Source organism: Megalobrama amblycephala, linkage group LG9 (genome assembly GCF_018812025.1).
Source record: "Megalobrama amblycephala isolate DHTTF-2021 linkage group LG9, ASM1881202v1, whole genome shotgun sequence".
Taxonomy (NCBI): Eukaryota; Metazoa; Chordata; class Actinopteri; order Cypriniformes; family Xenocyprididae; genus Megalobrama; species Megalobrama amblycephala.
Window position 1 is genome coordinate 8,575,647 of NC_063052.1, and position 27,092 is coordinate 8,602,738.

Sequence of the window (27,092 nt, forward strand, 5' to 3'; positions counted from 1 at the left end):
ATATAGTAGGGAAGTATTCGATTTCGGATGCAGCAAGTGTCTCTAAAGCATTTCCCATTGTTCTGACAGACTGGTAAATCCTTCACCAAACAGCTAATTGCATGTGGTCCCATCTCAACCTCACTTCATCGACTGATCTAGAAGTTTAAATGTCTAACCACTCCAACAAACAAATCAATGTTATGACAGCACCACATAGCCACTGTTTACACTCAACCTATAAATGGCTTACTTATATATAGTTGTCTCCTCATATTAAAAGTGGTGTATTTTAACAACAACAACAACAACAACAACAACAAAACTTAACTTATATACTTAAAAATATACTTAACTTTTAATTATTCATTATGCATCATCAAATGCTAAATAATGTCAAACTCTAGCTGACTGTGATGCTAAAGGCTTTAACAGCTGCTGGGGTCTCTCCACACTGTGAGTCTTTGGCTCGGGCACCAAACCAGCTGCAGCGAAATCAAAAGCTCATTGTCAGGTACATTTCATACGGCCCCAGTTCTGCCTCAGTCTCACAGCTAACCTCACGTCTTCTCCGGGTACTATTGTGTCAGAACGAAAATAGAATGTCATTACGGTTGTAAAGAGCAAAAAACAGCAATGTTCCATCTTCATCTGTCCCCCGCTCTCCAGCCGTGACAGTGTGTAGCAGAACTGTCCTTTACACACAGGATGAAATAGCGCACTGGGAGGCAGAGAAAAAGCAGGGGGCACTGATAGAGCCGCTCCACCCCATTCCATTTGCCCTCCATCTCTTGCTCCCCTTCTCTCCCAACTGAGTCATGGTGATGAGGGGAAAGATTTGTAAAGCCATTTATTTGAACCTAGATAAAGAAAATCTGGCAAGCGAGTAAGAAAATGGCCTTGAACTCGACGCCAAAGTCACGACATAGAGTGCCACAGTTTTGTCTCTCCTGCGGTAGCTGCTCAATGTAGTTTTTTTTATCTTCCATTCTCCTTTAATATAACTGTCAATTTTTCATGAGTGTAGATATCTAGATATTGCACATCATTTTTCAAAATCTGTGTATCCTTTTCCTTGCAAACTACAGTTATTAGCAGGCCCACATAGAAACTGTGCACTCAGAAAGCTACCTAGATTTCCCTAGCAGAATTCATAAAGCTGTCCCACTGTGTGTTGGCTTATTAAATATTTCAGTTAATTTGATAATGCTTTCAGTTTCCAGTAAGAGTAGCTCTATATACACAGTTTAAAAGTGTGGGGTAAGTAAGATTCAACCTAAAATTCAAAAAGGACATGTTAAATTGTTCAAAAGTGACAATAAAGGCATTTATAATGTTATTTCATTTATATTTCAAATAAATGCATCAAAGAATCCTGAAAAACATGAATCACGGTTTTCAGAAACATATTGGGCAGCACAACTGTTTTCAACAGTGATAATAGATTCTTGAGCACAAAATCAGCATATTAAAATGATTTCTGAAGGATCATGTGACACTGAAGACTAGAGAAATGGGTACTAAAAAAAAAAAAAAAAAATCAGCGTTGCCATCACATTAGTTAATATTATTCTAAAATAAATTAAAATAGAAAACCGTTACTTTACATTATAAAAAAAAAAAAAAAAAAAAAAAAAAAAAAAAAAAAGTTTTACAATATTACTGTTTTTACTAGTGTTTTTGATCAAATAAATGCGCCTTGATGTGCATAGGAGACTTCTTTCAAAAATAAAAATCGTACAACCCCAAACTTTTGAATGCTAATGCAAGTTTAAATAAGATTTAAATCAGACCACCAAATCAGCACAGAAAAGGGGTAAAAAAGTCTGTGGATTCTGTCTGGGGCTAAATATTATTTCATTTCAAATGAACTTTTCTAAAATTGCAAGTGTGAAGCTATGTTTTGGTAGCATGCAGGGATCATACAAAAACACTTTTGGAAGCATTCACCTTTGAAGGGTCCGAAGCTGTGATGATCCAGGTACAGTTGGCATTGTTGTCATATTGTACTGGGAAATTTGGGGAGGTGATGATGCCACTAGGGCCACGGAGCTGACCACCACACATAGGAGCTGAAAGAAAAGAGACAAAGCATGTTGAAGCAAGTCATGCAGTTTGGATCTTCATAGAGTGAAAGAACATCTCATCTATGAAAGATCTGAGGGATATAGAGGAATTATTTTTGGATTTGTTTGTTAAATATGTTCAGATGTAATACATTTTGGTACAGATGTGTTCCTCTCATGGGCAGAAACAAAACCATTATATAATGAAATGTTAAATATTTATAATAATTGTTTAAGATTGGATTTGGACTACAAGGTGGTTTCAAAGTGATTTTCAGCTACATTGAAGTAGTGATTATTTTAGTTTTCCCTTTAGTTTTATTATTTAGAATTTTTATGCTAATTTTAGTCATTTTGTTATGGTCTTTTTATATTACTGTTGTGAACAACAGTCAAGATGGCATTCCAGGGACCAGTTTACAAGAGGGCCCCTCTCTAACTGCTGGTGTGTAAGAAAATGTGACACACTGTGATTAGATCTTTGGTGAATGAACATAAACAAATGTTCAGCAACATCAGATAAGATGTTAGGACAACTACCAGACCTTCTGCACCCACCAAAACCAAGGAGAGGACTTCTCATTGGACGACACATTGACTCTAACCACCAAACTCATTCCTAAGGTTTAGGCAAGAACTGCCATAAAAATTCCTTCAGGACCTCCTGGATGGAGCAGCAGTGACTGAAATAAAGAGAGGCCACAGAGATCTATCTAAATCCATTCATACCTATGTTTGGAGGCCTTAATTTGATCTAAACTGCATCACATCCACTCCATCTTCATGCAAAGCACAGTTTATGTTAATGATTACTGACTGTTAAATCAACAGGTCATGGGACAGACCTGTTAACAGATAAACAAATGCATGGACGAAGATTTAACCATTTTATATCATATTTAGTGTCTATCTGTTCCCTGCGATACCTTTAATAATTTGAAAAAGGTTTGGTAAAGAAATAATGTATGGGTAAAATGTTAAAGACACTATTTTCCACACAAGTAAAAATGTATGAAATGTTTTATCCCATGTCTAAAGAACTAGTGATGGGCATTCCAATACCACAACATCAGTGTAAACCTAAAAAGGAAAGCAACAGGACTGCAGACACTTTATTCACTCCTACACAGACCACCGAACGTATCCCAATGTTGAGTTCAACAGTCAGACTCACAGACCAAAACTGTTTTTTTCTTTTTTTTTCTTTACTTTCAAAGGCTGTGATTGGCTTATGGGCCTAAAGGGTGATGAAATATAACAAAATCTTACATTATTAAAAAAGCACAAGTATGAAGGCTTAGCCCTCGGCTGCAGTCAATATTTTGCACTTGAATATTGTTCAAGTTACAAGAAATAATCTATCTTGGGTTGTTGGTTTTGATTGGACTGGCATGTGAACTGAATGTTCAATGACCTTACTGATGACTTTTTTGTGACTTTTCCATGAGTTAAGTCTTTTGTGACACTCCGTGGCCTCCAGGAGGACTTTAAATGCCTCCTTGAATGAAAGCACTCGCTGTCTAATGAGAAGGAAGGGCACAGCCAGCGTGTTTGCACTAAATGAATGTTTCTGCAGGTCTGGGACCAGCTGGAGCTTTTAATGAGCTATGTCTGAGGTGAGCTCCTTAGGGCCTCCCCTATCACACACACACAAAGTTTCCTCAAACACTTTAAGGTGGACTGACATTAAAGAGCAAAAGTCTTTGGAAAGTTAATTAACATCAGGGCTGGTTGACCCCAGTTTTCACCTTCACAACATAATATGTGTTGTCTGCAGGTTTCTGCTTTAAAGTTTGGGTTTGCTAAAAACGCACATTAATTTATATTTTTATGGTCAATCATAATTATTGAGGTAAAATAAACTCTCAAAAAGAGAACAATTACATTTTGGTTCTCTCCTCTCTCTAACACTCTGGACATATACAGTGGGTACGGAATGTATTCAGACCCCCTTAAATTTTTCACTCTTTGTTATATTGCAGCCATTTGCTAAAATCATTTAAGTTAATTTTTTTTTTTTCCTCATTAAGAAGACAAGACACATGAAAGCCTGCATGGAGTTTGCTAAAAAACACCTGAAGGACTCCAAGATGGTGAGAAATAAGATTCTCTGGTCTGATGAGATCAAGATAGAACTTTTTGGCCTTAATTCTAAGCGGTATATGTGGAGAAAACCAGGCACTGCTCATCACCTGTCCAATACAGTCCCAACAGTGACGCATGGTGGTGGCAGCATCATGCTGTGGGGGTGTTTTTCAGCTGCAGGGACAGGAAGACTGGTTGCAATCGAGGGAAAGATGAATGCGGCCAAGTACAGGGATATCCTGGACGAAAACCTTCTCCAGAGTGCTCAGGACCTCAGACTGGGCCGAAGGTTTACCTTCCAACAAGACAATGACCCTAAGCACACAGCTAAAATAACGAAGGAGTGGCTTCACAACAACTCTGTGACTGTTCTTGAATGGCCCAGCCAGAGCCCTGACTTAAACCCAATTGAGCATCTCTGGAGAAACCTAAAAATGGCTGTCCACCAACGTTTACCATCCAATCTGACAGAACTGGAGAGGATCTGCAAGGAGGAATGGCAGAGGATCCCCAAATCCAGGTGTGAAAAACTTGTTGCATCTTTCCCAAAAAGACTCATGGCTGTAATAGATCAAAGGGTCTGAATACTTAGGACCATGTGATATTTCAGTTTTTCTTTTTTAATAAATCTGCAAAAATGTCAACAATTCTGTGTTTTTCTGTCAATATGGGGTGCTGTGTGTACATTAATGAGGAAAAAAAATGGCTGCAATATAACAAAGAGTGAAAAATTTAAGGGGGTCTGAATAACTGAATACTTTCCGTACCCACTGTATGATAGTGGTATGACAGAAGAAAAAAAAGGGGGGGGGGGGGGGGAACCAAAAAAAAAAAAAAAAACAGAATGTTCTGGGAATGTTGAATAGTAACCATTACATTAATTACAATTATATCAAATTCCAAATTGTTATTAGATTGTCACATGCAATTATTCTGCAAAGCTGTGGAAAGGTAAGTTAATTGTTATAAAATATAAAACAAAAATAGCCATCAGTTAAAAATTCTAAAGATTCTTATTCGGTTTTCACACAAAATAACCCCTTGCAAAGTTCTGGAAATGTTAGTTTGTGGTTATAAAAATTATGGGACTGGTCCCAGGGAACTTAAATGTTAGTGTAATGTTTTGAGTTTGCAGGGATTGAAACTCAAACTCAAAAATGAACCAATATACACTGAGATGAGCCAAAACATTATGGCCAGTCACAGGTGAAGCGAATATCTAATCAGCATTCTGAATGCAGAAGAAATGGGCAAGAACAAAGTTCTGGGTGAGTTTGACAAGGGCCAATTTGTTATGGCAAGGTGACTGGTGACGGCAAGGCCTGTGGGTTGCTCCCGGTCAGCAGTGGTGAGAATTTAGCAAAAAAAGGTCCAAGTAGGGACAAACCACAAACCGGCGACAGGGTGTTGGGCGCCCAAGGTCCATCGATCCATGAGGGCAATGAAGGCTATCCAGTCTGGTCCGAACCAACAGAAGGTCTATTGGGGTTACACAAAAGTTACACAAAATTTTATGATGGTTAATGGGAGGAATGTGTCACAACACACAGTGCTTCGCAATCTGCTGCGTATGGGGCTGCATAGCCGGAGACCAATCAGAGAGCCTCTGAAGAGCCCTATCCACCATTGAAAGCACGTGTCAGAACTGGACCTTGGAGCAGTGGAAGAATGATGCCTGGTCCGATGAGACCTGTTTTCTTTCATATCACGTGGACGGCTGTGTACGTATGTGCTGTTTAGCTGTTTACCATTTAAGTGATGACACCAGGATGCACTGTCGGAAGATGACAGCTGGAGGAGGGAGTGCGACGTTCTGGGCAATGTTCTGCTGGGAAACCCTTGGTCCAACCTTTTATGTGTACGTAAATTTTGCCACCTACCTAAACACTGTTGCAGACCAGCAACAACCCTTCATAGCAATAATGTTCCCTGGTGGAAGTGGCCTCTTTCAGCAGGATAATGCACCCTGTCACACTGCACACATTGTTCAGGGATGATTTGAGGAACATGATAAAGAGTTCAAGGTGTTGGTCGGGCAACCTCACAACCTACAGGATTTGAAGGTTCTGCTACCAACTTCTTATGCCAGATACCACAGGACAACTTCAGGGGTCTTGTAGAGTCCATGCCTCAGTGGGTCGGAGCTGTTTTGGCAGCACATGGAAGATCAACAGCATATTAGGTAGGAGGTCATAACGGTTTGGCTCATCTGTGTACTAATCATGCTATTAGTAGAAGATATCTATTAGCAGGGGCTCAGCTGTGAAACAGTCCAGATGAATTTAAGTTGTAAGGGCAGTGCTGCAAAAAGATAATGACTTTAAGTTCCCCTTGTACAGGCTAAATTCGATCAGATGAGATTCAAGTCAACAGTTCCAAAACCCTGGATTTCTCAATGCACATTTAAGAGTTGCAGATGTAAAGCCTATGGCAGACCATAATGAGGGAATGAAACTCTGTGGAGTTTACTTTGATTTCTGAAAATGGCAGGGATTCATTCCAAAGAGTTACTTTAAGCCACTGGAACTACAATCAACATTAAACAGCTGCTAAGACTTCGATTTTCTACAAACACAACTCGTTTTTCATGATATGTAGTGTTTTCAGATTCAATTAAGGTCTGAAAATTGATTTTATTTCTAAATATCCAATAAAAACACAATATATTTCTCATGATATGTGGTTTATATCAGGTTATATTAAGGTTTGAAGCTTGATTTTATTTCTAAATATCCAATAAAAAGGACACAAATGTATTTTATAGATCTCTGGTGTGAGTCCTAGATCCTTTAAAATCCTGCAAATCATGAAAAAATCCTTTCTATACATATAGAGAGAGAAAGCCTCAAGGACACACTATTATTATTGAGCGTTTTATGCTTGTATTTATGTATTTAACTACAATGATTTATGAATGCTTTTTCTGTGGCGCCATTACTAATTATTCTTATGATTCAGATTTTCCTGAAGCATGCAATTAAAATGGGCCATTTTTGAATAATGGCCTGGCATTTAGAGTGTTAAATCAATGAAACAAGACAAATAATCATTCTCTACATTAGTTGTGAAAAGGAGCAAGTGATGAAGAAAAGGGTTCCAGGGAGCAATAGCTAAATATCAACCCTTTTCACATGAGTAATGGGGCTGATAAGGGAACTTGGTCCATCTGGTGATTCCGACAGTTTCCCAATTCCAGGTCCATTTTCCCCTCTTGCCACAAGCTCACAGTGATGTGCCAAAAACTGATCGTTAAATAATCAAAAACAAAGGCAACTGGTGCAATTCATCACAAAGCTGTCCAACTAACTTTCTCCCGAAGATTGTCAAGCCTGAGGGGTCCACTGTGGCAAAGGCCACTGGTGGTGTTGGAGAAGGGATATGTAACTCTAATGAAAGACTAATAGTCCACAGCTGGAGGAGCAGCACAGGATAAATTAATCGATATGAAGGAGAAGGGAGAAGGTACAACCAAAGCTTTATGTGTATGAGCATGTTGGTGTAGAGCTACAGTAAGAGAAGCTGTTTGAGAAGCAATTTAAGTCGATTTTATAATAATAAAGTTATAATACTTATACTTACATAATTAAGTTTCTAATCCAGTTTGTTTTGTTGTTGACTACCAAGTTTATGGTCAACGAATGGCTTTTCTGAGGTATAATGTTATGTGACATTGTTTTCAACTCTGATTGAACTGATTGAGATGTGATACAGATTTTGGTAATCTTGCAACATATTTTCTGATGTTCATTCATGTTTATTTCGTTCTGTAAAGTAGCAAAGAGGAAGGGATGATCGCGTTCACTCACGATCCACGACAACTGATCAAGATGAAAACTGAGAAGTGACACGGTCTTTGTAACTTTCTTTTCATAATATAAATAAATGTATAGGCCCATTTGCTTATCCTGTAAGCTCATGAATAAAAATGAAAATGTGGATGAAAAAAACAACAACTATTAAACATCTTATCATTAAAATCTAAAAATGACGGGGAATAATTCATTAAGACAGAATTTTTACTATCCTGTCCATCAAAATGACGGACAGTGCGAAAGTCTAACACGACTTCTGGTCAGAATGTTCTGAATAATATATTAAAATGGCGTGTATTACTCAGTATTACATCTCAACTAAATTACTTTTATCTTAACAAAAGTAGATCTGTGCAATGGGGTCCAAAAGTCTGTTTTTGTTCATTTAAAGATTTAGATATAATATAAAATAAAAGTAAAATTCATTATAATAATCATTGTACAAAGACACTTTTTTGAATGGTTATTCTTGTAAGTATGTTTATACAGTATATCAATAATAAAATAAATATTTTAAAGCTAAATTATAATAAATTATATATTTGTAATCAGATTTTCAGTGTTGTCTCAGAGTTTTGGACCCCATTGTATATTCTCTAAAGGTACCGTATCACTGACAGGCTTTAACTGCATGTAGTTAAGATGCATGGGGTTGGTACCAGAGAACTAAATGCCAGACTCGCACTTCAATTTACGGCCTAAGGCAAAGGTGGCAGCATGGTGGACAGCATCTCTCTGGGGATGTGACAGTTGCAGCAGGAATGAAGTCCTGGAGGCTGTCCTAGCCAATCAAAGTCAGAAATTAAGTAAGGCTCAATAAAGTAATTAATCGGAGCCTGGTGAGGCTAAATAAGCTGATTACTGGCTGAGCGATACCATCTCTTCCTTCTTAGGAAATCTGCTTTAGAGATCTGTTGTCATCCTATCCATTTCCTCTCTCTCATCTCTCGCTTTTTTTCCTTATTGTCCTCTTTCATTGTCAGGTCATTAATCAAGGCCCTTTAACTCTGCCGAGATACACTGTGATTTCAAATAATACGACTATTTATTAAACAAATGGGCTTAAATCTGCTGTGATAAATATGTTTGTTGTAAATATGGCATGAGACTTTATTAGGGCACATGGATGAGGTAAATTTGTTCATTTAATACAAAGGTTTCAGTTTGTTTTGACAGTGTAGTGGACAGCAGGAAATAAGCAATTCTAAATGTAATTTAATGTAATTTAGCAGATGCTTCCAAAGTGACATACCTCTGCAGATAGGCCGGTCATCGCTCCAGCCAACATAACTGTCTGTAACTCGCAGGCAGGTGATGCTTTTAGACCCCTGAAGTTCGTATCCTTCATCACAAGAAAAGTGCACAGTAGCACCCCGCCTGCAAGAAGAAACGGGTTATTATTTTGAAAGAATACCAACCCATACATCTATAAATTCTACATTATGGACATTCTGTAAAGTCAGCCGGTCATTATGACAAAATAAATCCTAACAGGGTAATCAGGCCCCTGATGTGGAAGTTTATTTTGTGATAACGATTAGCCGCCGCACATTATCCTACTTATTACACAGCTACTTAGCAAATAAATAAATAAATGAACATGAAATATTGATATGAGTTGAAATTATTGTATTTTGTGAGAAAGAAAGTGACTGCAGAGTCCTACAAAAGACATGCAACTAGCACAGGAGATTGGAGGCCAGGGATAAAGATCAATTATGCAATTTATCAGTCATTGTACACATATTTTTGGCTGCAGCATGGTGCGTTTGATGAATTAGATTAATTGCATTACATATTAGGGCTGTCCCCGACTAAAGATTCTTCTAGTCAACTAGTAGTCGTTAATTTAAGCAATTAGTCAAGTAGTCACACATTTATGATAATAATATAATGACATAAATATATACTGGAGATGGGTTCAGTTTGAGTTTCAGGGCTATATATATCTTACATTGCTACCACTGTTCTGCATTACAGAGAAATACTATACCATAATAATGAGCCTTTAATATATAGTTCTGAAGCACATGTATAAAGCTTGCTGCAAAGTAAATATTATGAATATGACAGAGAAAAAAAAAAAAAACAGATTTAAATAATTTAAATAATGCTTTCGGAGTCAATGTCGGCGGTCAAGATGAAGTTGACAACACTCATCTCTGCAGTATAGTGGATGTGTCGGAAAGGCACGTTAAGTTAAATGTTAATGTACATTAATGTTGTTGTACTAATTTAGTTTCCACACTCCACACAAACACTTGGATATGTGCCTAATAGTGCACATTTATCTAGGTTTACAGTACATTAATTTGAGTGGCCATCTAAAGTGGTAACATTAAGCTACTTCTAACATGTTTTAAATGATAAGTCGTGTTTGATGTCGATGAATGTAAGGTGAACATTTGGATTTCCTGCCAGATATAATTACTACATGGACCAGCTGTGTTAAAAATCTGTCCGTCGGACATCTGACTTTTTTTTTTTCCCCTGCGACTAACCGACTAATTAAAATTAGGTTGACTAAGCCTCTTCTTGTTGAATAACGTTTAGTCGAATATTGGAGGGCAGCCCGATTACATACAGTCAAACCAAAATTTATTCAGACACCTTGAACATTTCATTCATTAATAGTTTATTCATTATAGTTTAAAAAAATGGTAATAAAATATGACAAGATCTCAGAGTTAAACTGTGTCAGAAAAAAATAATCTTAATTATGTCAGATAACACTTAAGCAAAACATGGTCAGGTCAAAGTATCTGAATAATTTTTGGTTCCAAATTTTTTATCAATTTTACAGGTAGTCCACTGTATGAAGAATTTGTGGGTATAATATGTCACAGTTTATTTTGCTATCCTCACTAACACAATTGAACTACAGTGTCCTGCACCCACTAGTAAAAATATATCAAAAATATAAAAAATGTCTGTATATTTTTTGGTTTGACTGTATATAATCCTAATAAATCTAATAAGCCTAATAATAAGTCTAATAAGCCTTATAAGTCTACAACTAACTTTTGGAAAAGAAAGAAAGGAGAACAATATCATCTTGTATAATTTCCCTAGATTATTTTCCAACTGTGCAAAGTGCTGATGTCAGGCGACTCAAGCCCTTCACAGCAGTTCCCAACCTCTCACATGTGAGCTGGTATCTGTTCATGGCTAAATCAAATAGCATGTCAGCATAAATACCCCTTCTCTCCACCCGGCAGCAGTGGTCCTGTCTGATCTTGGTAATGGACAGCCTTTAGGAAACTGTGATATGTGCATCCAGATGCATCACTGTGCCGCTTCCATTACCTAGCCGCTGATGAAGGGGCACTCAGGTAGCCGGAGCTAAGAACATTCCAGTAAAAAAGTTCGATTGTCTTTCACTTCCCCGCTGCGATTGCCCTGAGAGCTAGTGAGTGTAAAACGGATTGTCCCCATTTGTCTGTGTTAGAATCCTCTAGGGCGCTGCCATTCACCCTGCGGGGGGACGCTGACAGCCTAACTTGCACCGCAGGCCTCTCTGTAGCAGCATTGTGCCTGGAAATGACACTACTATAGCTCTGTCCCCACTCAATTAAATAGGTCCGGACCTCTGTCTCATTTTCAATCTCCTTGCCTCTCTGTTCTCTTTTCCGATCATAAATGATGGTTCACATTTCACTTGTTTTCTTTCTCGGATCATTTCTACAGTTTTTAAGTCCCCTTCATTTATGTCTTAATATATTGAATGAAGCGCTAAACTCACAATGTTTCAAGATGGACATCTTATTACCTTGTTTTCTGTTATCAGAATATCACAATTAAGTGAATACATTGGTGAATGTTAAATAATTGTACTACTTTCCATTTCCCAACGTCTCACATATTCCAAGTGTTTTTCTTCATCTCTAACATGTTGTCTTAGAAATAGCGTTTTAATTCAATCAACATTGTCACCCCTCCCCCCCTTTGACCTCAATATTTTTCTGTTAAAGGGATAGTTTTTTTTCCATAAAATGTAAGTGAATGGGAACTGAAACTGTTTGGTTGCCAACAACTTCTTTAAGTTTGCCTGAAGAAAGTCAGTCATATAGGTTTGGAATGGCATGACGGTGAATAAATAATGACAAAGTTTTCATTTTTTTGTATTAACTATCCCTTTAAATCTTTTAGTGGGAAATCAACAGCACACATATCAGTCCACATTAGCAAAAGTCTTTATACATTATTATATTCTGTATTGGTGCATCCAAATGTTATTTATTTATTTATTTATTTTTTAATTTACATGTTGAACAGGATAATATTGCCTTTTAAATAAATACAAAGAAGCCATATTAATGTTTTAAAGTACTGACAAACCTTCCTCTCTTTCTTTACATCTCTATCTCTCTATCCCTATTTCTTTTCTCTCTCTCTCTCTCTCTCTCTCTCTCTCTTTTTCTTCTCCTCATGCTCTGACCTTTGGGGGCCCACAGCCCATGTTTATGCTGATCAAATATCCTCCCTGAGCTTCGAGAATTAAAAGGCCAATGAGAAATTAAACAGGCGCCCACCTCCTGCATCTCTTGCTATTCATCATCCTGGCATTACAAACACTAAATTAACTGCACACCTCTTTCCTCCGTGTCCTCTCAGTGGACTATTTTAATAAGTAATCCATAAACTCATTTCTCACCTGAAATCAGAGCCTTTTCTTTTGCCCCTCTCTGGGATTCCTGGATCTGGACACATGTTATGTCCTTGTGCCACCCCCATCTGAGATACTGCAAAAGACAAGAAAAGAGAAAAAAAGTTGGTAAATAGTAGGATAAGGTACAATGCCCTCCTCCCCCACCTTTCATTTTCCTTTTGACAATATCATCAAATATCAACACAAGCATAGAATGATGATACTTTTATTAATTTAATATACTAAATTGCAGCCTTTACTGATCTGATCACACTAAGCCATGTAGAGATTTCAGTTTTATTTAGATTATGTACAGCCCTATTTAATTAATTTTATATTTTATGATTTAATTAAATATTACATAAACTCAATAAAACTCAACAACTCCCTGTAGTTCCATCACAATCCTCTGTACAAGATGCACCACCTCAAAATTTGCCCCCAGTGACATGTTGCTGGTGTTTTTAATACTTAATTTTATTATAATTAAGTCATGGAGTTATTCTATGAATTAGATGTACATTTCAAACATTAGTATTATTCATCATAACCCAGTTGAAACAAACTGAGTGGAATCATTCAATCTGCATTCAGTTTATTGCTATTATAACATCCCATTCAATTAAAAATATAGGCCTATCCATAATTCATATAATTACAAAGTGTAACTCAGATTGAGATATTTAAATGGGTTAGTTGATTTATCATTATTTAACTTTTTTTTTAAATCCATACATTTAAATAAAATATTTTATTTAGTATTTTATAGTCATGACATTATTTTAAACATTTAAAAAAGTAATACAACTATTAAACATTAGATTTAGTTTTGTCACGGTACCAAAATTCCAGTAGTCGGTACCGATACCATGACAATTTTACGGTTCTCGGTACCAATTTCGGTACCACAGTAAAATCTATTGGAACTATTTTACTATTTTATATAGCCTATTTTAAAAACATTAAATATGATTTGGAGTGTGTGTGTTTGTGTGTGTATATATAGGCTACCTCAATGAAATAAATTTTGAAATATAAAAAACAAAAAAAAAATAATTAAATGCTCAAACATCCATTGTGTACTGTTGAAAAAACCAGCATATGCTGGTAAGGTAGGTGCTGCTGGTCCATACTAGTCCTAAGCTGGTCCTGGACCAGCATAAACCAGCTCAAACCAGCATACCAGCTTCAAAACCTACTTTACTAGCATATGCTCGTTTTTTCAACAGGGGTACGTGCGTGTTTATTTTAGCTATTCCGTCAGAGAAACAACACACTACAGCCTGTAAAACTATGAAATAAATATCGGTAAATAATGGTAACCTAAATAATAAGAAAGTTAAATATTATTTTAAAAAGCATTCGTTTTTTATTTCCAAACAAAGACGCGTCATATATAGCCAAAGTCCCGTTATTACTTTGATATAGCCGCTTTGCGCTTTGAGAGGGATGTGGGACACGAGCAGGAATGAGACCATTTCTCTTTAATAATATCTTCATGTTATCTCCTGATGTTACAAACAACTGACACTTGTTGTAAAAGGTCTGAAGAGCGAGTTTTATCCTCTGCAGGGGCAAGACATTCAGGCTATGTTTGATTTAGCGCTGCCAGAGAAAACTAAAGTAAAAATCACCAGCGTATGAAACGCGATATATACAAATAAACTTGACCCGCCTTATAAAGTCTAATAACAAGCACAAACTCTGTTAAATAGAAACTGACGTGCAAGCAAAAAGGTTTCTGTCCTACGGTGTTTTTTTCTACTTTACCACAGTAAAGAATGCGAATAGCCTATAATAGGCCTAAATGCGAACGAAAGAAACTTTATAATCCCCTGCGTGAGTGAAGATTTGGGAAAAGAAACAGATTCCATGTTCAGTAGAATAACTAATGGAATATTGTTAAATTCTCTGCTAATCAGGTGACCAGATCGCGATTCGGAAAACAGAATATGAAGCTTAAATGTATGGACTCACGCACCTCTCTTATTCGGCATTAACCAAAATGTTTCCATGGCTGCGATGTCACATCTATTATTATTGCTAACCTATTATTTCTTTTGTAAACAAAGCTTTGTGCTTCACTCGTGTCATATTCAAGTAAATACTGCCACAGTCCTATCAGTGGGTACCGAATATACCCGGATTCTCGGTACTACCGGTACTACAGAAATGCTGGTATCGTCACATTTTCAAAATTTCAGTTCCGACTTGGTACCGAAGTACCGGTACTTTTGACAACACTAATTAGATTATTATTATTTTTTTTTTTATACTAATGATTCTACAACGGGACCTATTATGTCCTTTTACAAAGTCTTGATTTTGTTTTTGGGGTCTACTAGAATAGTTTTTCAGGCTTGAATGCTCAAAAAACACCTATTTTCAGATATTTCACATTGTTGCAGCATTTTTCTTCTCAATCTGTCAGTATTGCTCTGTTTAACTCCTGTCTTTATGAAACACCTTCTTCCAAAAAGCACGATGTGCTCTTATTGGTCAGCTGGATCAATGTGTTGTGATTGGTCAACTGCTTCTTGTTTCAAAAATGTCACACCCCATAACATAAGTGTGAGCTTCAATACACTACTAACGCAACTCGAGCAGGCCTCAAACCCTTTACTTACTGAGCATGCCTTGGCTGGGAATTATTTAAACGAGGAATATTGTGACATGTACATTCCCGGAAGTAAACTCAAGACTACAACGGAGCCATTTTAGGGAGTTCAGTATCAATAATAGTGTGTACAGAGAATAACTCCCTTTAACGTGGACTTTGTACTTTGTAACTTTGCAGACCTTTTTCATATTCAAACAGCAACATTACACACTAAGCACAACTGCTCCTTAACGACAAGTTGACAACAAGGATACGTTTACTCTAAAAGGCTTCTTGACCCAGGTAGGAGGTCATCCAACCCCAGTAGAGGTGCAAGTTGCCCCTCTTTCATGATTTTCACTTTTGTGTGATAAGAATTAAATTAGCAAATGCTTCCATCTATGTCCCTTAATAATATACTGAAAGATGCAACATCATCCTGTACTTGCTGAACTCAATAAATGCACACACTTCTTAAGGGTCACTTTCTCCCATCTTACCCTACTATTTTTGTTGGTAGCGAGAAAAAAATAATTGAAAGAACTGGGCAAATTTTGTCTAAAATGTAAGGTTCTCAACATTGATATCTGGTGTACTGAACTGTTGCTTAAAATCAGTATCACACTTGCAATTATGCAGTTGGTCTGAACATCAACGTGAATTTACCTTGTAAAGAGAGCAAGGCCATCTGTAAATGTATTCGGCTGTCTACACAGCCTGCCCAGGTTTATTGAATAAACAAAAGAATCAATCAGTCCTCCCAAGAATGCCAAGATATTTTCAGACATCATTATGCGAGTACAAAATTTTCCTTGGCATCACACAAGCTGAAGTCATCCAGCCCTGCAGGAAGTGGAAATGACACGCAGGGTCAAAGAGGTTGGCCGTAGCCTCAGTTTATGCAATAGGTGGCTAGGAGGCAGGAGAGGATAGTGGAGGGAAAACCTGAAGTGACACATGTTGATTGGCCGAGGCGCGCCTGGGTGCAGGCCCTCATGCATATTGATGTGGGACAAAAGGCCAAACTTGTCAGCGCTGCCGTTGAGACACTGCCGGCCACGGTGACGGTATTGAGATCCCAGATGTCACCCTCAATGGGCACATGCTCACACGGGCAGGCTGACATTTTCTCACAATGATGCAGAGGTAATAGAAATGTAAATAAAGACGCCATAACAGAAGAAAGCAGGCTGAAGAAGACTCTCAGCACACAGAGCAATTACCTCAGCCCTCGATAAGCTTTTTCTTTCTCTGTTTGCCAACAATGGAAGCGGTAACTTATTTTCCCTCCCCTCTGGCCTTAGGGAGAAAAATAGCTCCATTTATCTCCAATTGACATAGCATTGAATAAAGATAACGTTAACGTTCAAGGTGGTGTGCTCGTGCCGAGCGCGAGGACACGCTGCAAGTGTCGAACTGCTTTAATCAAATCGTGGACAATGGAATTTGCACACTGACAATGCTTAAAAACCCCCAAAATTAATCTGGAAAAAGTAAGAACGTTTTGGCCTTAAATGATAATATATTGTAAGGTTTCAGATTTCAGAGCTGTGAATGTTACATTTCAGTTCACTCACACTTGATATAAACAACATACAGTAAAACAGGACACATTCCTGAATCAACATTCTTATTAAATATATTTTTTTAAATATTTTTGAAAAAAGTCTCTCATGCTTACCAAGGCTGGATTTTTTTGTATTAAAAAATAAAAATAAAAACAATAATATTCTGAAATATTATTAAGAGTTTGAAATAATTATTTTCTATTATATTTTAAAAAGCAATTTATTCCTGTAGTAGCAATATTAAATTGTAGGTATATACTTGTTAATTAGTGTTGTACATATTGTTACCATTAAATATAATTATTCATAAATTGAGATTTTGCGCTGTGTTGCTTGGCAATGCCAAGGTCACAGGTTCAAATGCAAGTCGCTTTGGATAAAAGCATCTGCCAAGTGCATGAATGTAAACGAAATGCAATGCGGATTTGGGAAAACGTCATAAAGAGGTTGACTTACAAACTGATATCTTGCTGTGGTTGTCTTTACTTGGCAGCATCTTCACCCCTCTGGACTTCAGCTCTGTCATCTTCTTCACTGAAAGTCAAAAGCAATATAACATTTTATTTGAGAGCAGGAAGGATAAGGAAAAGAGGAAAAAAATATAATTATAGACCAGATGCTTGCTAGGCATTACAAATCATGAACCGCATTGTAATTACAATTACAGTCTTTCAAAGAAGCTGTCATTCTTGTGCAAAAAAGCCTATTGTGTTTGAACAATGCTCAGCATGTTTGTTGAAAAAGCAACAAAATAATGCAAGCGTGCATTTGTACGCACACACACATGCAGTCATTGTTTTTTTCTTTTACATTGTCTCAGAGCTTCAGCACTTAAATGCTCTCGAAAGAAAATCAGCATTTGGGTAAGCATTTGTAATGGAGATGTTTACCATTAGAAACCAGCTGTTTTAGCAAAACCAAATAGTAACAAATCATTTAGCATATTGATTAAATTATATTTGCAACTACCTTAAATGTGAAGTGTGCCATTTCTGTTTCTTTCTTTCTTTTAATAGTTTTCTTTCTTTGTGGTTTCTAGTTTTCTTACTGTCATTCTATGTTTCTAGTTTTGGTTTGTTTGACCAAAGTGCCAAAGTGACCCATATCCGATACACTATACGCGTGGCTATACAACCCAAGGTAGACATATTGACCCGGAACAGCTTAGGCCGGAGTAAAAATGGAAGAAAAAAACATTGGTCTCTTAAGGTGGAGAAAAAAGAGGAGAGCCTTTGTTGCAGCCTGGGGTTCGCTGTGGTTGGTGTCCACATGAGTTGGCGTCATGTCGCTTTTTCAATGACGTACGTCTTGCATTGACAGGGGATATCCAATCTGTCTGCATACAAGGCAGATGCAAATGCACATATTCGATTCATATCAGATTTATTTTCTGTAACCGATCTGAGAATATCAGAATCCATGTGCTATTTTCCTGCATGCTTACACATTCGTGGGTCATATTCGATCTTTGCCACATCGGAGGAAAAAAATCGGAATCGTGTCACTTGAACCGTGTAATGTAAATGCGGCCTTAGTGGCCCTTTATGTCAGAACTTGTCTAAGTTATAATTTACATACAGCTGACGCAACCAGCCCCAGATCTGCAGAATATACACATTGTGCTGTACAACGTAGAACAAATCAACTCACAAACATTGAAAACGGTCTAAATTTTTAAGTCAAAGTGATGAAACCTACAACAAGTTCATAAAACAGAGCGTAAATGACAAATTCTGAGAAATTAAATAGATGGACACCAAAGATGTCCTTAAAGATATAACTTTTTTTGAGCATCTCTCTCTCTCTCTCTCTCTCTAAAATCACTTTACCCTCTCTCTCCATACCTAATCTTTGACAGAGTTGGAAAAAGATTGCGATGAAGCTAAGTAGCTTGTTATGAAAAGAGTGTCTTCCTATTGGATGTTACTCATTGTGGAGCATTTCACTAAAGGTTGGAGAGAGGAAGGAAGGTAAAATAAAAGGGGAGAGGTCAGTGGAAAATCTAATTAAGAGCTTAGCTCTCCTTTCTCTCTTCCTGATACTCTAAAATTATTTATTTATCAAACTCCAGTCCTGTAATCCCATCCCATCGCTCTGATCTGCTTATGGAGGAGGTGAAATTCCTGCAGATTCCGTCTTTGTTTCCTGTAGCTGAGCTGACTAATCCCGTTCCTCTGCTCATCTCCTTTGAGTGGTGACCTTTGAACTTGAGAGTGTGATGAGAGTGCCGCCAGTAGCACAGCTGTGTGTGTGTGTGTGTGTGTGTCTACGTGTCAGGTGTTGGGGGTATTCATGACCTTTAACTGACTTAATAACACTTAACCAAGATGATTCAAATTATTTGACTTTAATTCTAACTGCAGGCAGGGGAAATCTCTGCAGGGTGCATGACGACTACAGATAGCAAACAGTTGCAGTGAATCTACAGTCTACACAATCTACTAATCTCTTTTTTTAGGTTTTCTGCACTGGTTGTTGAGGGGATTCTTTAAAATGGATTTAAACCTAAAATGTATTTATTTATTTATTTATTTGCTCCAAAACAATCACAAAATTTGCATTTAGGAGATTTAAGCATTCCAAACTTACAGTCTCTCACTTCCTCTAAAATGGATCACAGATTTCCATGACATCACTGTGCACTTCAGCTTCTCATCAGATCTTCTGTCCAATCAAATGCTCTCTAGAATCTAAAGTGTCCCGCCCCCTACATTATAAATAGACGCTGAAGCAGTGAATCTGTCACTTGTTCACACATTTACTATTTTCTACATGATGAATGGCACATAGTGCACTATATAGGGGTTAGGGATTGATTAAGACAGTGTACAGTAAATATGCTTTCCACTGAGGCGAATTAAGTCTGGTTTCACGTTAGTGTCACGCGAACCGCAGCGCACACAGTCTGCTCTAGTCCAGAGACACGACAGCACAGAGCAGATCATATCCGCAAGTAGGGATGGGTATCGTTTACATTTTAGCGATACCAATACCAATACCAATACTGCTTATCAATAACGGTACTTATCGATGCTGTTTTCGATACTACTCTCTATTATTTGGTGCAAAAAGACATGATGTGAAAAAATGTTGAAAATTTCAAGTTATTTTATTACTGCTGAACTTTAGCACTGCAGTTTACAAATGCCTCTAAGCAAACAGAAAAAGGAATATAAAGCACATTTTTAAAATAAAAAGGCCCTTCAAAGAGAGAGAGAGAGAGATTTCCTCAGCATACCTTTAAAAAAATACCAAAAACAACTAGCCTAACTAATGTAAACTCACGCATTATTAAAGACAAGTAAAACAGCAATTAAAAAAGGACCAAAAATAAACAATCACAACAAATAAATAAAATTGAACAAAGATATGATTGAAATAAACAGTGTTTTAAGATATTCAGGTATTCAGGTACAGAAACTGTAATCAAATGTAAAATAACACCGCACTTTATAAATAAAATATACATTACAATTATAGTCAAAAAAGTTACTCAGTCAAGAACGAGTGAATTTTCTCTTTGTCTTTTGTTGTCTGATGGCTCGAGCTGTGATATAAACTAAACGCTATTGGCTTTTTTTTTTTTTTTTTTTAAAGGGGAGGAGCTGTTCAATATGTCCCGCCCTGAAATGATGTCAACACATCAAATAATGCTGCGCGTTCCAAGGCACTTCAGTGGGCCTTTAAAGGTGCCCTAGAACTTTTTTTAAAAAGATGTAATATAAGTCTAAGGTGTCCCCTGAATGTGTCTGTGAAGTTTCAGCTCAAAATACCCCATAGATTTTTTTTAATTCATTTTTTTAACTGCCTATTTTGGGGCATAATTAGAAATGAGCCGATTCAGGGTGTGTGGCCCTTTAAATCTCGTGCTCCACGCCCCAAGAGCTCGCGCTTGCCTTAAACAACATAAAAAAAAAGTTCAAACAGCTAATATAACCCTCAAAATGGATCTTTACAAAGTGTTCGTCATGCAGCATGTCTAATCGCGTAAGTACAGTGTTTATTTTGATGTTTACATTGATTCTGAATGAGTTTGAGGCTATGCTCCGTGGCTAACGGCTAATGCTACACTGTTGGAGAGATTTTTAAAGAATGAAGTTGTGTTTATGAATTATACAGACTGCAAGTGTTTAAAAATTAAAATAGCGACGGCTCTTGTCTCTGTGAATACAGTAATAAACGATGGTAACTTTAACCACATTTAACAGTACATTAGCAACATGCTAACGAAACATTTAGAAAGACAATTTACAAATATCACTAAAAATATCATGTTATCATGGATCATGTCAGTTATTATTGCTCCATCTGCCATTTTTCACTATTGTTCTTGCTTGCTTACCTAGTCTGATGAATCAGCTATGCACAGATCCAGACGTTAATACTGGCTGCCCTTGTCTAATGCCTTTTATTATGTTGGGAACATGGGCTGGCATATGCAAATATTGGGGGCGTACACCCCGATTGTTACATAACAGTCGGTGTTATGTTGAGATTCGCCTGTTCTTCAGAGGTCTTTTAAACAAATGAGATTTATATAAGAAGGAGGAAACAATGGAGTTTGAGACTCACTGTATGTCTTTTCCATGTACTGAACTCTTGTTATTTAACTATGCCGAGGTAAATAAAATTTTTGAATCTAGGGCACCTTTAACAGAACATGAGGGAAAAGAGCTGAAAGATCTATTGGTATCAAAAAAGTTTTTTGTAAAAAATGTTTTATAATCATACAATATAACAAATAAATTAAATGTAAGGCATGAAATATATAAAATAATATCTACTTCTACCTTTTCTTTAGACAACATTCATTTAAAACTAAATTAATCTGAAATTAAAATGAGGAAACACATACACTTGTGAAGAGCAGAATGCTTTGTAGAACATGTTGTGAAAACAGCCCTGCATATTTCTAACCTTTCACTTTCTCTGTCTCTCCCGTTTCAGTTTGCTTCTCTCTTTTTCCAGATGTTTTTGACAGCTAGGACCCCTGAGCTGTTTCTCGGTCTTGTTACATAGACTTACACAAGTAAAGGCACCAGTCCCACGACAGCCCATCTCTTACCTTGATACTGAGCACTGAAGCCTCTCAGTTTGTGGTTTCCATCAGATGTGAAGTGGAGTCTCAGCCAGTTCTTGCTGCTGATGATGGGCGATGGCAGGTTTGGACCAGTAAACCTGTAATATTGAAGAGAAGACAGGATTTATCGAGTGTAGTACACTTACAGTACTTCTTACTTTCTATGTGGAACACTGAAAAAACTTCAGTTTTACTTTAAAATTCTAGAGGTTTCTCTTTCCCATGCAATTACAAGTAAGGCTTTCAAGCTTCAACAAAGATGCAAAAGCACCATAAAAGTGGTCCGTGTGACTCATGCGCTATATTCCAAGTATGATGAACAGAACAACCTGTAGGTCCTTTTCCGAAGCTTGAAAGCTTGAGGTCCAATTAATTATAATCACATCTAGTGACCATCACAGTGTTCAGAACTTCTCCTTTAGTGTTTTTCAGAAGGAGTCATAAGGATTTGAAACAAGAGTAGAGATGCACCGATTGCAATTTTCTTGGCCGATTCCGATTTCCAATTTTTTGTTAGTGAGATCTGCCGATACTGATTTTTGCCGATTCCGATTTTCTTTCTAAGAACTAGAATTGACAACATATACAAACAAAAATCTACTTTTCTTCAATGCAAAGTTTTAAAAGTCAGTAATAAAATATAAACAGCTCAAATAAATGCAATAGAATAAAGAGAGCTATGAAACAGTTTTTTGGATTAACTGGGTTTTTATTCAGGTAAGAAATACTACAGAAATTAAAGTAATCAAATGTAAAATGACACATTCAGTGTTATTTTACATTGGTTCCCTTAATTTCTGTAGTCTTTATTGTAAATATTAATACAGATCAATTCTTACCATTAAAGTTATAAAACATATTCAGTCTAGAGCTGAAATTGATTTTCTTTGTCTTTTGTTCTTTGATGAATATGACAGACAGCAGCAGGAATATTGGACTGCTGTCCCTTTAAGAGCTTATGAACAGTGTTCAACGGACCCAGTATTGTTACACACAACATGGGTTCATTTCTTAGCTATTTAAAGCTGCTGTCCGCAACCGTGTTTTTGTCTTACCCTGAATCATTATGGTACACTTATAATAAGTGTTTATATTCAGACTATTTCAGACCGGACTGGTAGGACCCGCCACAGAGTATCACAGTAACTGCGTGACTCGCCAAAGACATACACGGAGAAAAGTAGCTCCAGCTACAATGTTCTTCCGCAAGACGCAGTTCTGTTTATTAACCGCTAGAGGGCCAAAAATCGCAGACTGCAGCTTTAACGATTCAAAACTGAGTGTGTTTATCTGTATACTCGCCAAGATTAACTGTGCCGCTGGTTTTGACATACTTTTATATGTATTTGACAGTTTAAGCGCATTATGCTACTCGTTTTGGTACTTGTGACTCTATTTGACTTCTGTCTCTGTTTGGCTTGTTCGCTTCACTTATATAGAAGGTATGCACGTGACATCACCGTCGACCATTATGACTGTGGTTCCGCCCACTGAGTGGCAAAAGACTGAGTGGCAGCATAGCGTGAATGCGGCGAAAAACACACAAAACACATCAAATACAGGAAAGAGCTTTGTGATTGACTGTACAAATAGCTTTGACACAAAACCTGAGGTAAAAACTGCCGAAAGCTACAGAAAAAAGAAACAAATGGATTGCTGCAATTCACAGCAAACAGCTCGACTCCAGGCAGAGAAACATGGATTTGCAGTTATCATTTTGTGTCAAATTTTTAGATTTTGAGGTATAATCATACCATATATATTGTATTGATATATATTGTGTTGACAAATCATCAATTAAATATTTTCCATCTTATATTCTGCATAATTGTGTGTTTTTAAATAAAAACTGAAAAAATATACAAGTTTTAGGGCTGGACAATATGACGATATATATAACATTGATATAAGTGATTACTCGGATTTAAACCTACTTATATTGCAGTTATATCAAATATTCACAGGCAGATTTGCTTTATGTGTTTCCCCGGCGTTGAAATCAGGCACATATAAATGTCAGGAAACACGACTCCTGGCTGCATGTCAATATCCATGGTTTAGGTTTATTTGACAAGTTGTAAGAAACACTTTCGAGTCCAACCTTTAGTGTAATCGTTTGTTTTACTCGTGTTTTCAGTTTCCTCTATTATATCCAGTCATGCAGCAGGTTCTTTTGCCACTCAGTCCAGCTGAGGGAGTGCGTTCCGGCGGGAAAGTGACGCCGATGCATACCCTCTATAGATCAGTGGTGCGTGCGCTTTCGGTGTGAGTCGCGAAACCTGCGGGAATGACTAAAATTGATGTGCAATACAAGCACTATTTAACCGGAGCGAATGAGATGAGTGAGAGAGAGGAGGCGCCCGCGCGGGTGTGTGTCACTTCACCGTGACAGAGAAGAGAGCGAGAACGCGCAGCTGACCTTATTGCCTGTGCCGCTGGTAACAAAACGAATCGGCTCGGAATCAGTAAGAAATGAGACTGATCGGCCGATCACCGATCTGGGCCGATCATGAGGGATATTGGTCGATTCTGATCCCTGGCCGACAACAAAGAATGAAAATTATTATATATATATATATATATATATATATATATATATATATATATATATATATTTTTTTTTTTTTTTTTTTTTTTTTTTTTGTACGATTAGCCCAATAGCAACCCACCTTCCTTAAGCTTAGATGTACAAGTGCTCAGGTCTTGGGATTGTCAGAATTAGTGTTAATTACTTAGATAACACAGGCACAGTAGGACAGCTTCTTTATTTTAGTGAGCGTTAATCGCATAAGCTGAGAAGGAAACAGAAAGTTGTCTGACAAAGAAACGTAAGCTCATCCTTGTAGTATTTACCAAATGTCAGATTTGGCTCAACAAGCCCTACAAGCACAAAGAAAGACAGACCTAGAAAAGAAGGGAAAAAGAAACAGACGAGTGAGGAGGTATGAATAGTTTACAAGAGCTTAGTCTACGTTCCCTATTTATTGCACATCTGATGCAATGAATTATTTTTAACTTCTTCTCCAGCTCAGACCGACCAAGGCCACCAGCGGTGACGGAAGGGGATAAAAATGGGTCTGAGTCACTAACACTATAACTCTTTTTGCAAATGAAATCATTAACATTTAAATGACTACACGGAATATGTGCGTCTGTTGCTTATGTCATAATGGCTTAGTTACTTCTCATTCTGTGGAGGAGCCTCTGACCAATGATTTTCTTAGCTTTTAATATATTTTACTTGCAAACCATCAAAGACACAAAACAATTATTTGGAAATTATTTGGCAAGGAAAATGAGACCCAAAGAGGAACATCCAGATCGTGATTAGACGTAAAACAGTTTTCAGTGAGTTGCCTACATTAGCTAATAGACGTCATGGCTCCATGTCAGGAACATATGCTAGAAAAGTCATTTTGTGATGGTTACATATGTGGCACATTACAGTCACTTGTCACTTCACTTCTTTTTAATGACCAGTCTAGTTAAGCTAATTGGACTTCCTGGAGTTGCCACTGCTCGGAGTAACCCATACATTGCAGTTCAGAGAGCTCTCGCTGTTTAAAAACAGTTCAAAAGACATATAATCTATCAGCATTTGTAACATTTATGGACAAATGTCTATATAGTGAACGTTAACAGGTAAACAAAGTGACGTGGGGCCCGCCTGCGGGGATCAGCCGCACCAACAGGTTAATGTACAAAAACAAAAGTAATTTGCTAAAAATTCAGTCACTAAAATTACTCTAGAAAACATGGTCAAAAAAGCTTAAAATTCTGTACACTGTATGATTTGACAAGATTTAAATGTGGTTTTAACTTTTCAGTGTGTACATACTGACTGATTCACATTTGATAATTCTAGTAATACCACACAAATACGTCAAGATACCACCCTAAACCACTTTATTTACCCATAATAGCAAAGAGTCTGAAAGCCGCAAGAGCTTTTTCATTACCACTGAGCCAAATTGAGCCACATTGTGTTTCTTTTCAAGTATAACTCACTTGAAAATGCCATCCTTCTGACAGCCCAAGTACGTACTTTGCCTGTTTTTCATTCTCCTGCACAACAATAATAGTGGTCAAGCAAACACAGTGAGTCTAATCAGAGTGAATGAGTCCTCTCACAGTGTTGTAGCGAGAGTATATTCCCTCGAATGTCAGCCGTGTGGACCTGTTGTAGTGTCAAAGCTTGAAGCCCAAGGGTGTAATCATGGAGAATGAAGTGTACCACAGCGCTACTGATGCACTGGTGCCTGTCATAATGCTGTGATGCTAAAACAGCAGGGAATCACATAGTCCTATTTTAACACACATTAGCGCAGTTGGGGCTCATTAACTGAAACAGGCCCAGTGCTCTCATGGGACGCAGGAACAAGACTGACAGAACATCTCCGTTAGGCATCTAGGGGATTGGCGAACTCGCTCTTCTAGGCCTGTTCGGCTCCACTTTGCTGGAACTTCCAAGAGCAGAACATAGTAACATTACTTTGATGGGTGGATTTACAGATATGGTCATCTACTTGATAAGAATCTCCATCTTGAGCACACAACACTATACACTATAAACCTTTAAAGACCTAAAATGATACAAAATCTGCAAACAACAACAATAAAAACTACAAGATAAAGTTGAACCGGGACTTGAACTTTGGTCGCCTTGTGTACAGCTACAGCATATGTGTTATTATGCCACCTATGGGTCGACATCTATGGGTTGTAACATTTCTTACAGATTTCTGCTCGTTCTAAATCAGATACAGATAAATTAGCACAGTACGATTACATTTATTTGAATGCATTAATGAGATGGCGATTGCGTGTGTGAATTAGTCCTACCTGTCTGTGTAGCGTCTCTCTATTAATAGGGAGGCTGTGGGATGTAGTTAATTCAAAAGCAAAAAAGAAATATATGCTAAAATAAGTTATTGATTTCATGTATTTTTGTGACCCATGCTTATTACTACAGCAAAATTACGCATACAAGTTAAAGTTCACAATAAGCAAAGTACAAGCAATAGCACAAATAAATCAGGTTTCAGGTTTGTAGGTGTTCATGTACAGTAATTGAATAATCAAACGTAATGAATTGTCAAATAACATTGCATCGTCTTTATTAAATATACAGTAGTCAACATTTGAAGTGGATCAAAAAAGTTAATCAAAGTTGTCCTAAAACCTTCTTCTTAGGACAACTTTGAAGAACTTTTTTGATCCACTTCAAATGTTGACTACTGTAGATGGATCCTTGT

At 37.3% G+C, this 27,092-nt stretch overlaps 1 protein-coding gene across 5 annotated transcripts in view; it reads right to left on the reverse strand.

Moving 5' to 3' along the window:
- Nucleotides 1-27,092, reverse strand: part of csmd2 (CUB and Sushi multiple domains 2) — a 320,658-nt gene that overhangs the window by 134,466 nt on the left and 159,100 nt on the right. For all 5 annotated transcript variants that reach the window (XR_007186350.1, XM_048201499.1, XM_048201498.1 and 2 more), the window contains 5 exons: nt 21,823-21,935; nt 17,214-17,291; nt 12,597-12,684; nt 9,195-9,319; nt 1,930-2,051 (listed from right to left, as the gene is read on the reverse strand). Coding sequence is in view for 4 of the 5 variants with exons in the window: in XM_048201499.1 (XP_048057456.1) it covers nt 1,930-2,051; nt 9,195-9,319; nt 12,597-12,684; nt 17,214-17,291; nt 21,823-21,935 (526 nt within the window). In the remaining variant the exon portion in view is untranslated. The remainder of the gene's footprint in view (nt 1-1,929; nt 2,052-9,194; nt 9,320-12,596; nt 12,685-17,213; nt 17,292-21,822; nt 21,936-27,092) is intronic.